At 42.9% G+C, this 14,668-nt stretch overlaps 1 protein-coding gene across 2 annotated transcripts in view; it reads left to right on the forward strand.

Moving 5' to 3' along the window:
- The first annotated feature begins 12,288 nt into the window (after positions 1 to 12,288).
- Sli (slit guidance ligand) overlaps positions 12,289 to 14,668 on the forward strand; it is a 314,727-nt gene continuing 312,347 nt past the window's right edge. For both annotated transcript variants that reach the window (XM_071714132.1, XM_071714133.1), the window contains exon 1: positions 12,289 to 13,643. In XM_071714132.1, the coding sequence (XP_071570233.1) occupies positions 13,351 to 13,643 (293 nt within the window). In that variant the 5' untranslated portion in view covers positions 12,289 to 13,350. The remainder of the gene's footprint in view (positions 13,644 to 14,668) is intronic.

Genomic DNA, 14,668 nt, shown 5'->3' on the forward strand with positions numbered 1-14,668 from the left:
TCAATTTACAGAAAGAGTATAAAAAAACGGGGGTAGAGGAAGAAAAGAGCAACGTGCGGGCCCACTGCGGGAACTGAATTATTCATGTTACCAACGCTTCGAACCGATGATAAGGAAAGAGGGGGGAGACGACCGTAAATTCCAATTTATAAAACTGTTAAGCATCCGGATGTCCAGTTATCTGCGTCCTTCGTACCTACTTTTCAACCATCCCCATATATTTTTACCATCGCATATCGATCTCTCTCTCTCTCTCTCTTTCTCTTTCTCTTTCTCTTTTTCTCTCTCGCATGCGCGCGCTTGTGCCGCCTTGTGTGCGTATACGCACACACTCGCTTTCACCTGTCTGTTTCATCGTGTTTCCGATGTGCTGTACCTATAAAGCGAGAACCCTACCTCGGTCTCATGGGGACGCGGTAATGCTCGTCGAGAGGATGAGGAATGCCCTAGTGTATATAGCGTACGCACACGAATTCGCGCGTGCGTGTACGCATGTATAGACTTATATATGCATACGTTCTACAGGGGGTAGCTCGCATACCTCAAGCGGTGGCTCTCCTTCCCACGTTTTGAGGGGTGAAAATGTGCCCCCGGCGTACAGGAAGGGTAGGTAATTGTTTTGCCTTGGGTATGCTACTCCTCTCTCTCTCTCTCTCTTTCTCTCTTTCTCTCTCTCTCCTCCCCCTCATTCCTTCCCCTCTCTTCCTCTTTTCCCTCCGATTTGTATCATGCCCTTTATCCCTTTCCATCCCTCCCTCCTCATCGTAGATATCACCCTTCTTTCCTTTTGTCAGCCCGTCTTGCCCTTAACAGCTCCCTTTGAGGTGAAGAAACGATTTCGGCGGTAAGTCGACTCGCGCACTAATTACACTGACTGACTTGTGTCAGACGCAATCGGGTTATGATCGGCGCACGCCTGTGTTTTGTTCTCGATAAAAAGAGGAGAGAAAAGCGCATCCGCTCGTCGACCACGCATCGCCAGTTCGTCCTTTTCGTTCGAACAGTCAACGAGTTTTCGCGGAAACGATTGTCCAGTACTAACCGGTACTTTGTGCTTGCGCGTCCCATTTTCCCGGGCGATTCTCTCATACACGCGGTCACGAACGATCGAATTACAGGTCCATCATCGATTCCCATCTCCCGCGCATACCTCTATCGCACCGCGCTATCCGTTCGACACTAGTCCGCGTCACCTCTTTAGAATCACGCGTGCGGTATACAATATCTGCCGGCGGTTACTTGTGTCCGAGAGAGATCCGCAATTGGCAAGCCTTTGTATGTATGGCATGCGTCCCATAGGAGATCGGAAAGGACGACGGGGGTTAAAGGTGGCCCTCTCAGCGGCATAGTCGGCACGGCGCGTTGGTGGTACCTTGAAATCGCAGAGTCACACTCGCGACATTTATCATAATTCACGGCGGTCGACATACTTTTCTCTCGAAGCTCGTGGGACAGATACCTCTTTACTGTTCTCTCTCTCTCTCTCTCTCTCTCTCTCTCTCTCTCTCTCTCTCTCTCTCTCTCTCTCTCTCTCTCTCTCTCTCTCTCTCTCTCTCTCTCCTCCCCCCTCTCTCTTCCTCTCTTTCTTCCTTCCGTTGTTCTGTTTTTGTTCTACTTGCTGGATCCGGCTGATCCAACCTCTCGCGCAGCTTCCCTGCGTGGAATAAAGAATAAAGCTTCGAGACTCGTGCGCGATCGCTATCTAGCGTGAAAGCGTACGTCTCGCTGTTCCTTTTCTCAGTATGGGATGCTCGCGATGCTTTCCTATGCATATACGTCTCGCGAATGTGCGCGAATGTGAGCACAGTATATCCCTCCCTCGTTTTCTTCTTCGTTCAGGGTACTGAGGGATTTCCGCGCGGCGATGTCGGTGCGTGGATGGCTTGGAGGATGCGTACATTCTTTATACCGTGCCTAGCGCCATGCATTATTTTCAAGCCGAATCGCAGGGAAGATGGTTTTTTTTTGGACGCGTAAACGTGACTTCCAGGGAAGAGGAAATTTATTGCTTAGGGAGAGAGACAAGACATCTATATTATTTTGCTTCAATTCGTCCTGACAGTTTACAGGCATGTTTTTAGGGGTTATCATGGTAAAAGAAGGGAAAACAGTTTTTCCATTTCCGCCCTTGCGCACATATTTTATTAATCAGAAACTTTAATTTCGAAAAATTTCATGTCAGCTCATTTAATAAAGATTCTTTGAATCTATATCATTTTGTTAGGTATTTAATATGAAAATGAAAATATACTTTTAAACTTTCTTTCAAAATGTAATTTTGGTACTGAAAATATCTTTAATTGTATATATCTATGTATTTTATTTCTGTATGCATGATATTTATATTTATTACTAATATCATGTGTATAAATCACTTTTGACTTTTAACATTTTCCGACATGTGCAGTTTGAACGCCGCCGTAGTTGTAGATGATATTATAATCCCCGCGAGCGTATCAGTGCGCCATTAAACGGCAAAATATATTCTCATAAGGTCGCGTTTTACGTGCGGACGATTATACATCGTAAATAATGCATCTGCAGCCGGTAGGTGCACCATTTTGAAGTATTTCGCTCGATATCCTACGCCGGACACTAGAACGAGCCCAGTGCAAAGCGTATACTCAAGTACACATGGCGTATAGTTACATGGGCCCGGGATAGAGTATGCACATTGGTCGGGGCAATTTCGAGAACTGTTATTCATAAAACGATAACGACCTGCGTGGCAATCTCGACCGCGGTGTTCAAGATAGGGACTCCATTGCGAAGATAAAGCCGTATAGAGAACGGCAAAGCAGGTCCGGCGCGGCGGTCTAGCTGTAATATAAGCCACGTCGAAACATTTCGACCAATTCGGCGAAACGACTCATTCCGGGACCCTCGTCGAATTAGTCGCTCTTCCGTGTTTTACGTATTTGCCTATTACTATCATAAACATTCCGCGTTCACATCGTGAACGTCATAAATATTCGTTTTGGCAGCGATTGCGCTAGTTGGCGTGCTTGCTTAAGCATAATGCTCCATTCTTTCGATAACGATTCAATCCGCCAGATAATTATTAACGACCGGTGAACCTCGCTCGTTTACGGGTTTCAATTATCCAATTTGATGCGTGCATTTAACATTTTGTGTGCTGAAGCATTTATTGGCATGTCATGGACGTTTATGTTTCATTTAAGTTTTACTGCCGTGTTTACTGCCACGCTAGATAACGAAAATTTCAATAATGATCGCTGATGCGAGAAACAATACAAATTGGTGCAATAATATATTTACGATATTTTTGCTCACATATATTATTGTATAGCTTTACAATTTGAGTATATATAGGGTAAACTCGGGCCATCTTTCCTGTATGGCCATCTTACTCGAGTTTACCTTAATTAACCACAGAAATATTTTCTTCAATTGCATATAATTTAATTTTTAATTATATTTGCAGAATCAGTATATTTATGTATACACTTAGGTGTTTTCAAAATAGAGTTCTATTCGATTTAAATTATTTCCATATATATATAAAGTACTGTGTTAAAAAATTAATATAAAATCAATATTAAAATTTCTACTTTATTTCGAAATATACAACGTGCTAAAAATTAATGTCATGGAAGAAATCGTCAATCGGATTTTCATTAAAGACGTATCGATTACACTTGGTTCGATTAAAGAATCCATTTATGTTTCATGCATACGTTTAATCCTAAACGCCATGAAAATCATACCGTGCGATTAAACGACGCGTTTCCCGTCGGGGCGCGTCTCGTTCTCTTCGCACTCTAGAAAATCAATCACCGCCGCGTAACACTAGCGATCTTAAACACGCCATGCGGATACGCCGACGTACGATCCGTTCTTCGTACACGGTTTATCACACCGTGTGTATTATATACCTCTGTCGCACTCAAACATGCCGCATCCGCCGCGCCGAGATTAGATACGCGACCGCATATTCCATGCGGGATTATCGCGTTGCATCCCGACGATCGATCGATTCTCGGCGTCGCGCGTCGCGTTGCCGTTTGCTTCGCACCACTCGACGCTTCTCGAGAGACGACAAGCGGGTGAAACTGGTGCCGGTGAACAAGAAAGGAAGGACCCTTTAGTCGTTGTGGAGCTGAAACGAAACCGACATGACCGAGAGTGGCGCGCAAAAACAAAGAACGATAGGAACAGAACGTTGCGCGATGGGGAAAAGGTACGCGGAACCATTATAGATTTGCCATTAGAGAGCTGCCTCTGCTCGATGACTTTATTTAAAAGTAACGGGGAAAAAAAAGCATTTTCCGCCTTACCTTTTTCTGCTCTCGTGCGCCTCGCCTCTCGTACCGTATTATCGGCTAGATACATCCGCGCTGTGAGAGAACGTGAAGCGGGTTAGAGAATATACTTTCTTGCGAGTGACGTGTTCGGAACGCTATCGTGATTAATGTTGCGTACGAGTGATAAGCCAACGTCGTGTCAATATTGAACTTATCGGACGCTGCTCCATCATGGATATCTGGGTGACAATAACGCACAGGGCGGAAGAAGTTTAACGACCTTGGAAAGATTATTAAAAAAGAATATTGAAAAATTATTGCTCGCGCGACGTGATTAAAATGAGGAATTAATTTGCCTGAATGTTCCTGGAAAATTGTAACATTGTCATCTGACTTATACTTTAATAATGTAATACATGCGTTCGCGTTAAATATTTAACATCGTGGTCATTAGAAGCTGACCATGAATTATAATGAACGTATTAATATTTATCTCAACCGTCGCCGATTTTAATGCGGTTTGAGTTTCCCAGTTTCGTGTATTATACATAAACGTATTTTGCTCATATAATTAAACTTAAGGATATTATTAATTTACAGCTACATAATAGAAGAGCCTATTATATTAATTGAATATCACAATAGCGCAATCCCTAACAATGATCACATAATTGATATTTATAGAAAATTGTTAAAACCGCGCAAAATGCAATTTAGAATAATAATTTTTAATTTAGAGAAACACACGTTTCGCGTTATATATAACAAAATTAATCATTTATACCTATTTAGATCTGATATCTGCGTGTGATTGATTACTTTTTCTGATCTAATATTTCACTGTACGATCATATGACGATATATGAGAACAAGATTAACCCTCGGATGAGTTTATATATCTACCAACGCACGTCGGTTCTAATAGAAATAACGAACGCATGCTAACGTCCGGGTGCTTAGTGGTCGAGAAACTCGCACGTGTTATAAGGAACCGATTGAGTTCTCCATTTATCCTGTCTACCAATTGCTGACGCGTCACACGGAGAAACGAAATACTCGAGGGGCAAGAAAACCGTCTCGACTATGTGCTCGTGGCTTCGTTTCGCCATATCCTGACGAAGGAGTGTCGAGGAAGGAAAACGAGGATTTCGTAGGACAGGAGGGGGAGACAAGCAGAAAACGGAGTCTAGACCGATTAGCGTTTGGTCGCCGGAACTTCGAGACGGGCTCGGAAAACCGACGGAAGTGGCTGGACTTCTTCCACGGTCGAAGGATAAGAGGACGGGTGGAAAGACAAATAGAATTCGGAAGGAGTTTTTGCCGGTCGGCAAGATTTAATAGCCGGCAGACTTCTAGATGGGCGCACGAGGGGACGAGCGGGACTAGCGAATGCGAAATTTCCGTGGACAGACATGAGGAATTAGGGACATGCTTCCTGCGTTTTCTCCCGTTTCGCGAGGGATGTTCTTTAATGATCACTCGCCACAAAACACCTCTTGGCTATCGGCGATAAAAACGAGCGAGGGACGTTACGATCTCATTCGCGTTAATAAACGTAATGACATAGAGATGATAATTAATATACAGTATCAAGACATATCTGATGAAGATAATCGTTTATGGTGAATTATATAGGAAATCATGAAAATGTGTTAAGCTAAATAATTACATAGATAATAATGGTTTACGGTTTGAAATGGAAGAAATTTATTGTCTAACGCGAAAAAACATTAATATAACAACTCATTACAACATTGGATTGTAGTAATTACAGCTTCGCAAGTTATATTATCGCAGCTACGATTAATTGCTAACAAGGTTTTAGCGCATTTCTCTGTTTCTCAGACCTCCGCATTAATGCTTGTACAAACACGAAACGAGTTGTTCAGTAATTAATATATAGGAACTAGACTATAAATTTCTTATAATTTAAAACGTCCTAGTTAACTAAACGAACTCGCCGCATGGCAAACGATTAATGACAGTTATTTAAAATCCGATGATACAAGTAATTCGAGTAATTTGCTCTTTATGATTTTGCATTTCGTTGATTTATAGTTACAGTTGCGTATAAAGATACGGCAGGACGTTTTATTTCGCCAAAGTATTTTCTTCAGATTATTTTAAGTAGAAAAGCAAACGAAAGGCGAGTTTAATACGTTTTATTAAATAAACTCTCCTGGAAGGAATAAACGAACCCTTTCAGCTTACTTAAATATTACTGAGGAAAGTGTTAAGCGAAACAGAATACATTTCTGACGCTTTTAGTTTCTATCCTTAACTCGTTAACGTTATTTGTTTCCTTGAAAGAGCAAATGCAATTTCCAGAATTACAAAAAAAATTAATTCTACGGAAAAAATTTGTGTCAACAAGAATGAAATAACAAAGAGTAATGATTTCTTGCAATTATACTTTTAATGTAAAATAGATGAAACATTAAGAAAGTTTCCTATTAGTTTTATATAAGAAATTATATTCCATATTAATTTGTAATTTTTTCACTGTCGCTGATAATTATTAAAATTATATCTGACGATGTTACTTTTATCAAATCTACAACGCTAGCAACTTCAACATTAATCACATTCTGGATTTTGTACGGCTCGCAAAGTTTCGCGCAATTTTAGGAGAAAAAAAATCGATATTGATTTCCGCCAATCACTGAAGTGTCGATACAGTGGAGAGAAATACTACTTCTGCGGTAATCCTTTCTCATCTCTTCCGGTCCTGGGGGACACGAGTGGATGCCACAAGGAATGAAAGAAGATCCTTCCCCGATTAATACACAGCACCGTCTCCATGTCACCAAGGACCGTGTACCGCACCGCACTCTTGGACCTCCTCTTAAGCACGTCGGGAGGTAAAAGGAAGGGGTGGTCTGAAGCAAGGGGTTGGGTGGGGTAGCTTCCAATTCGTATCTAGTGTGATTTCCCCGGGGTAAAGTCGACCGATCAACCGATCGAGTGGGTGGTTGAAAACCGCACTGGGAAACCTAATATATCCGAGGGTCCTCCCTTCTCACTCTCTTTACTGTGATCTGTAAAAGCTTTAAGAGGGCATACGTGCATTACCTCACGCGTGCGTAGTCCTCAAACGTCTACATTTCTCGTATGTATGGCGTGCAATATCTGTAAGCATTTCAGCAAATGTATATATAGTATACAATTATCTCCAGGATAATTTTTTTAGGAATAATTTTTAATTTTTTATTTCCTGATTATATCAATTTTTCGTAATCTGATATTATATCATGTTACTGCGCGAAAACTTCTCAGTTTTCAAATATCTAATAAATTTTGCAGGAATATCGTTACTGTCGATGTTGACGTTCGATTATTTTTTTAATGTCGTCAGCACGATATTACAGTTCCGGTCACTGTTATAAATAAGCAAATAGTGGTGTCCGATCGATCGCACGATGCGCCGCGACATTCTTTTCCGATGGATATTCGTTCGCGCATCTTAAAAGAGAGATCTTAAAAATCCATTTTGCACGGGCCATTAGGCACACATGTTAGCCAAACATCTCCTGTTCCAAAACAAACTACGTCCCGGAGGTTTTTCACGAAAAGTCGGCGAATTTCTCCAGTTCGTAGGGCACAGATCCGCTTACCGGAGAAACCCGCGAGAGATAAAACGCGGAAATATTGAGAAAAGTGGAGATGTATGTATGCGCCATTCACGATAATGTCACCGTTATGTTATCGAGTAGCAAAGGTACCTAAGTCTTTATGAACTTGTCGGAAACAAGGAATGGTATAAAACAGCCAGAAGGATTTCAAATATTTGCTTAGGAAGTGTCAAGAATTAGTGATGACACGCCGGCCTGCGTGAAACATCGATTCTCGCCTGGATAAGTATCGGTGTATTTGAAGAAGAGAATCAAATATTTGTTTCTCCTGAAATAAATATTAGAAAGTAGGATGTAACTTTCGCTACCGGAAACAGGAATATATAATGACGTAAATTGAGACTGTAAAACATAATAATGAAATATAACTAAAAATTGTGCAAAGCATAATTTCGTTAGATATGAAGTTTTGATTAGAATCTTACGTATAATATCCGGGGAGAAAGCAATCCTAGCCGTGAACAGGTATAGCTAGGATAAACGAGCTCTCCTCCCTCTTTCTTTTATATAGCTACCGGCACCATAGTCGCTTCCCTTCGCGCGAGCTATAACGATCCACCACCCAGCAGGAATATCTCTATCCACCTGTCTACATCCATATCCTACAGACAAAATTGTCTTCCGAAGTGGCTTACAAATATATTTCAATAGAAACGTAATATTCCGGAGTCAGTTGTATTGGCTCTTCCTGAATCGTTTCTGGTTTGCTCGGCCCCTTTTTCTTCTCAAAGGGATTTGCTACTACTCCCACGGACATGTACGTATCATACATTCGTCATGTCTAAGCGGCAAAGTAATATCGTCCCTACTTCCACACGAGAATCTTGTAAAGCCGACGATACGAAGTATCGCAGACAACGCGAGCGTATATACGTCGTGTTAAAAAATGTGCGCGCGTTCTTTCTTGAACGGAAAATACTTACTTGCCGAACAAACGCGAGTCTTCGATACAATCGTGCTTGCACGATATTTCGATTTCAATGGAAATTGGCTGTACTTTTGTCTACAGACTTCATAGGTTCTAGAAAATAAGAACAGGTCTGTTCCGAACGGTAAATAAGTGCAATCTCACTTTGAACAAAATAAACCTTTTCAGGTAGGCATTTTAAAATTCAAAAGTTTTTTTTTATTCTTCAATGCGTGTCATAACTTAAATACGACGATCAGTCTTTACATTGCACATTATAATTTGATAAGTAAAGAATTTTAAATCAATTTCAGGTTAAGGAGACGTGAGATACGTACATCATAAAAAGATAAATCAATGCATTTTCAATTAGTTGATATTATATTGTCTAATAACAAGTAAATTATTAATTTACATTTACATACAACTCTACATTCTGCAATTTACAATTTACATTATTAGTGCTAATGCAAATTTAATTGTCACACATGCAAATAATACAAGGTAAATTTTATTGTCACTTATATGTCACTTATATATTGATACTTATATGTCAATAATATTATAGCATAGACAAAGGAAAGAAAATAATATGCGGCATACATGATTATTTCGCGAGCACTTAAATTTGTTGTAGATTTAAATATAAATTTAGCCGTTCACATAAAATATAATGCTCGCTGTTTGAAGAATTGTTTGCAAGGGTAACATTGTATGTACTATCCGTAGGATTATTATGTTTGTCCGTTGAATTTCTTTGCAGGATGTAGCATATGCTTCGTACCTTATTTTCTCGTTTTACACCGCGACGTATCCCGGGAGCAGACGTTTCGGAGGGTCGCGACAGTCCCGAACTTTTGTCAATATTGATCCCCCTCCCTGTGCACGCGAGGGACGTACGCGTTCGGCTAACGTATGTCTTCGATTTTTAAAAGCTTTAATGCGTTTCGCAAACAGACGGCCGTTCGACAACTATATACTTTAGCGTCACTCTCGATGTGTCTCTACCCATATGACTAATCGTGTTTTAAATCATGTCACTTGCGAGTCACAAGTGTTCAATTTACAAGTACAACATTTGAAGTATAATCATGTTGAACATTCGGACTCGTTGACAGACCTAGTCATACGCTTACTTTAGAAAGTAAAACAGAATTAGTTAGTCGCTGTTGTAATACATCACAGCTGCACGTTCACGGACATAATGTTATTAGTTGTCAATTGTCGCACGAATAAATTAAGTCTCCATAAAGTATAGGACGTAAATTGAATTTTGTAGTCGTCTCGCTCGTTGGCGTTGCCTTCAAGCTTTTCCGATCTCCGAGTCATCGAAGAGCGCATATGTACGACGAGACGCAAGAAAAAGATTTCAACCTGCCTGCTCCCATTTATCGGCGCGCTACTTTGCTTCAATTAATACGCGCTAACAACATTAATTAACGCGGCACAGTCGCGACGGGCACGGCCGACGAGGACGTGATCGTCGGAGGGACAAGGAATTCTCGTCTCTTTTGCGTCTGTCTATCCATCAGGAGCGGTCGCGCCGCTTGTGTCGCATTCAAACCGGGTTGGCGCCACCCCTGCCACCTTAACTTCGACATCAGAGGCTTCTGGGGCGATATTATCTGTAGGAAAGTGCTCGAGAATATTATACGTGCGTAGTGTACACACCCTATCGAGGCCAGCTACTTTAGCCGTACTCGATGTTGGATGATTGAGAGGAGCGGAGTGAGACGGGATGAAGAGGGTAGGTGGAAGCATCCATCGTAGACGGTAGCGACTACTGCTAATCGAATTATCGATCCCTGTCCGCGTTCTCGAAGCGAATATTAGATTTTCCGCGAATTTTAATGTACAATGAGGGCCAGTGGCAGACTTCTTTTCCTCTTTCGTCGAAGAACGTTGACGTATTAACAGACGGGAGGCTGTACTGAAATAAACTTGTGGCATGGAAACATTGTGTCGACGATAGTCATACATTCTATATTCCTTTTTATATTTCTATATATTACTTATATATAGTAATTAAGTTAACAAACAATGTTATCTATATATTTATATAAAGCAACATTCATAAAAATTTATTGTGTTACTAAAGAACGTTTTTAAAACGTTTACCATAAAATACCATAAATTATTTACAATACCTGCACGGAATTTCGTTCTAAATTTATTCGGTTCTAAAGTTTCAAGCTCACTTTATTATAGCCACTTCCGGTCATAATTTCTTTTTCTATCGTATCGCTTAACAGACATTTATTACAAGCGAGTGATTTCTTTCATCTGCATATCTGAGATCTAATTTTAAAAGCTTCATAGCGGCACCGTCGGAGCGTTTCTCTTCTCCCGCGGCATACTCCAGCTGTATTCTATTTTCAAGGTGTCCGCAGGTAGAGATAAATCGCAGGAACGCACTAGGAAGGCAGTTACGCGGTAGAAACATGTACATGGGACATCGCGTAAGCGTGTTCGAGGCACGTTTCCTCGCATAGGAACCGCGTGCGGTCGGGCGGAGAGAGGGGGGAGGGGCGGAGAGAGGTTGAGAAGGAAAGCACAAGAACCTCGGAAAATGTCAGAGAAAAATTCCAATATGCCTCGAAATTCTAGCGGCCGTGCATGGAATGCATCTGAGCCCCTTGATTGTGCTTCGGTAGCATATTTTTCTCGTACTTCCGATATTGCACGGGGCGAGTTTCTTCGCTTTATAACTGTGAGCGCCACTCGAATCTCCGCTTTCTTCGGTCTGCGCGAGGTGCACCATGTGCGCCCACAAAAGACACTTTTTCTCCATTTCGTGTCTATATCAGGAATAGTTTCCGCTATTCCCCCCCCCCGTTTATTTATTACGACCGAATGCGAGACATTCACTTCATTTGCATATTATGCTTGTATCATGTCTAGCGAACCCGCCCACCTGCGTAAACCTAATGATATCGTAGCTGGTCACTTATATAAGTCATAGCTTAGGTAGAAATTAAAAGTTAGATCAATATCATGAAAATTTTCTACTAATACCGCATTAACTATTGATATTATCCATATACAAACATTTCCATATATAAAAGAAAATAGTTTAAGTGAACAATTTAAAATTACATATAATTATCCTTTAATTTACAAAAGATAAGATATATATTTTTGTATAGATCTTTAATTATGACATATTTTTTGTTACAGGTGATGCCTCTTCCCCGTACCAACTTCTTGACCACTTCGTCATACTCGAACAAATCTTTGATGCTAATAATGTCCGTGTAAAAACAATCATTCCAACCGCACCGATTACCCTTTATCCGCAAGCTGACGGTCCATTTACGCACTTGTCTCGTCTAACGCATAACTCCATCGTGCATTTGTCGGCCAACCAGTTGTTGGTGAAAGCACATTGAACTGAAATCGATCTGACGCGTAATATCACCAGCCATTATTCGAAATAGTAAATGGTTGTCGACACACCGCGAAGTACCGGTAGAAAATCGTATCGCGGCACGAGTCACGTACCCGTTTGGGTACGGTAGAGCCTCGGCCGAAGACCAGCATCAAGATAAAGTCAGTGGGAGCTGTACCCAAGGATGCGCAGGAACGGGTGGTGTCGTTAGTGGTGGATAACAACTCGTTGGAGAGACCAGCGAGCGGCGAAGAAGGGGGCCACGGAAACGGCCCCCAAAAGGGCCCGCTGGATGGTTTAGCCTACGAGCAACCATCGAGACCCAGCCGGCAAGAGGGCGAGTACGTCCGATCAATCGAGACGCAGGAGCCTAGTACTGCCTTTGGTCCAGATCTGGTAGCCGCAGTGGACACCGGGCTGGGATCCACCGGTGAGGGAATAGAACTCGATGAAAGGACCGGAAGCAAGATCAAGCGGCTACAAAGCCCCATAGTGTCGACAATCGACGATCACGTCCCGATCTCGATACATTACAAACATCATCCGGAGGGATTCAACGGCGCAGCCTTGGAGCTACAATCGACCGGCGACAATTCCGACGCGCGCTCAAAGCGTTCGAGGAAGACGTTGGAGAACGACAACGACGACGACGACGACGACGACGACGACGACGAGCAACCAGCGAGGAGAACCTGCGCGGTGCATCGGCACAGAGTGTCTTGCGGTCACGTAGCGCGAGCCCATACGGAGCCGCCCTGTCGAAGAAGCGTGAACCGAAGTCGACCCTGTCGCGTTCATGATCGCCGGCGGGACTGCTCGAGAGGAAAGTCGACGGAGAGACCGGAACATCGGCATCTGAGGTTCCACGATCCGGAGAACGTCATCGTACGGTTGGAGCAAGACCCGATACTTCGACCGGTACGCATTCTCGGTTGTCCTCCCGCGGAGGGCCAGGAGGTATCCTCCTATCTGGAGCCGGCCGGACCGAGTTACGTTTACACGGGCATCGGCGTGAGCCAGTTTGCCGGCGGTGAACTGCACTGCTTCGATCTGCACAATCCAGACAATATTCTGCCCAAGAGCCGCGTCGGCAGCATCGCCAGACTCCTCGACGGGCCGAATCGCGCCGTGAAGGACATCAATCGCAAGGTCCTGGCGATGGCGCGTGCCATGACGCCCGCTTGGTCGCTGCGCCTGCTCGGCGTCAGCTGCGGTTCCGTGCTCTGCGCCTGGGGACTTTTGTTGATATTATCCGTGCTTGGTGGTGGTGCCTCGCATGGCACCGGTATCGGTAGCTTCGGCCTCGGTAGTATGACGGGTACGATGGACGATTTGAACGGCGTTAGATGTCCTTGGGCGTGCACGTGTGGCGGACAGGAGGTCGACTGCTCTCATCGCGAACTCACGCAGATCCCTGGCGACCTGGCGAGCCTGCTCATCGCGGAAAAACTGTAAGTAGTTAAATGCTTTCGATTTCGCTTTCAAACACGCAATAACGCAATTTAAAAAATTGCGTAATACATATTGCTGAAAGAGAGAAGATCGCTATTACGATAATTGGATTTAAACACGCGTCGTGTAAATGGGAAAAAGCAACATTTTAAAACACTATTTCGTGAAGGCAAGCAGTATCTAAACTGTATCTTAGTTGCAATTACGATATTATACAGTTGGAGCGCCGGTGCTGTAATCGCGTAGCAAAGTTAACCGAAAGTCTGACTTGCGTAACTACAGTTATTTAGTTTCTGGAGAACTCGTTAACGATTTCAACCGCCAGCCGAATTAGCGCTTCGTTGAAAAATTTCAAGTGAGAGAAGTAGCTTCTTGTTTAACTTTTCAAGAATTAGTTCGACGCACTCGAAAAGGGGTAGGAATCAGCCGCGTAAATTGCGAAATATTTCTTCGGATCGTAAAACATATTCGTACATGACAGGGTGCACGTGTCGCAGCTACGTGTAATTGACGCTTGTCAGCATTCACGTTTTCCGCGCTCGATATATGACGGACCGTTGCAGCTGCAACAAATATTTTCGGTTTACCAATAAATCAACGAGAAATATAGATTCGTGTTTGTTCGAGAGCGACTACGTCCAAGTATCGCCGATCAAACAATCGACGCAACGATGAAAATCGCCGGCTTACCCTTGTAAATTTGCTTTAGCGTTCACTTCGTTATTCACGACCCATTCCTTCGAGAAACAATCCACGTCGTCCTTTTTCGCAAAGCTACCATCGCATAATGAACGCTGGCTGCTGGCACGATAAGCTTCTCACTTGCGTATCTGTATACATATTTAAGTGAGCCAGATTCAACGAAAGGCGAGCGCCGCGAAAAATTTAACGGCGCAGCCGTCTCGAATGTCACGATATTTGCATATTTTTATCGAATCGAGATGCCGAAGTAACGACCGTTTAACAACTGCGCGCTCTTGCTGCCAGCGGGGCAGAAGGTAACGCAATAAAAACGGAGACAGCG

Source organism: Temnothorax nylanderi, unplaced genomic scaffold (assembly GCF_030848795.1).
Source record: "Temnothorax nylanderi isolate EJ_2023f unplaced genomic scaffold, tnyl_v1.0 TNYL_tig0135_pilon, whole genome shotgun sequence".
Taxonomy (NCBI): Eukaryota; Metazoa; Arthropoda; class Insecta; order Hymenoptera; family Formicidae; genus Temnothorax; species Temnothorax nylanderi.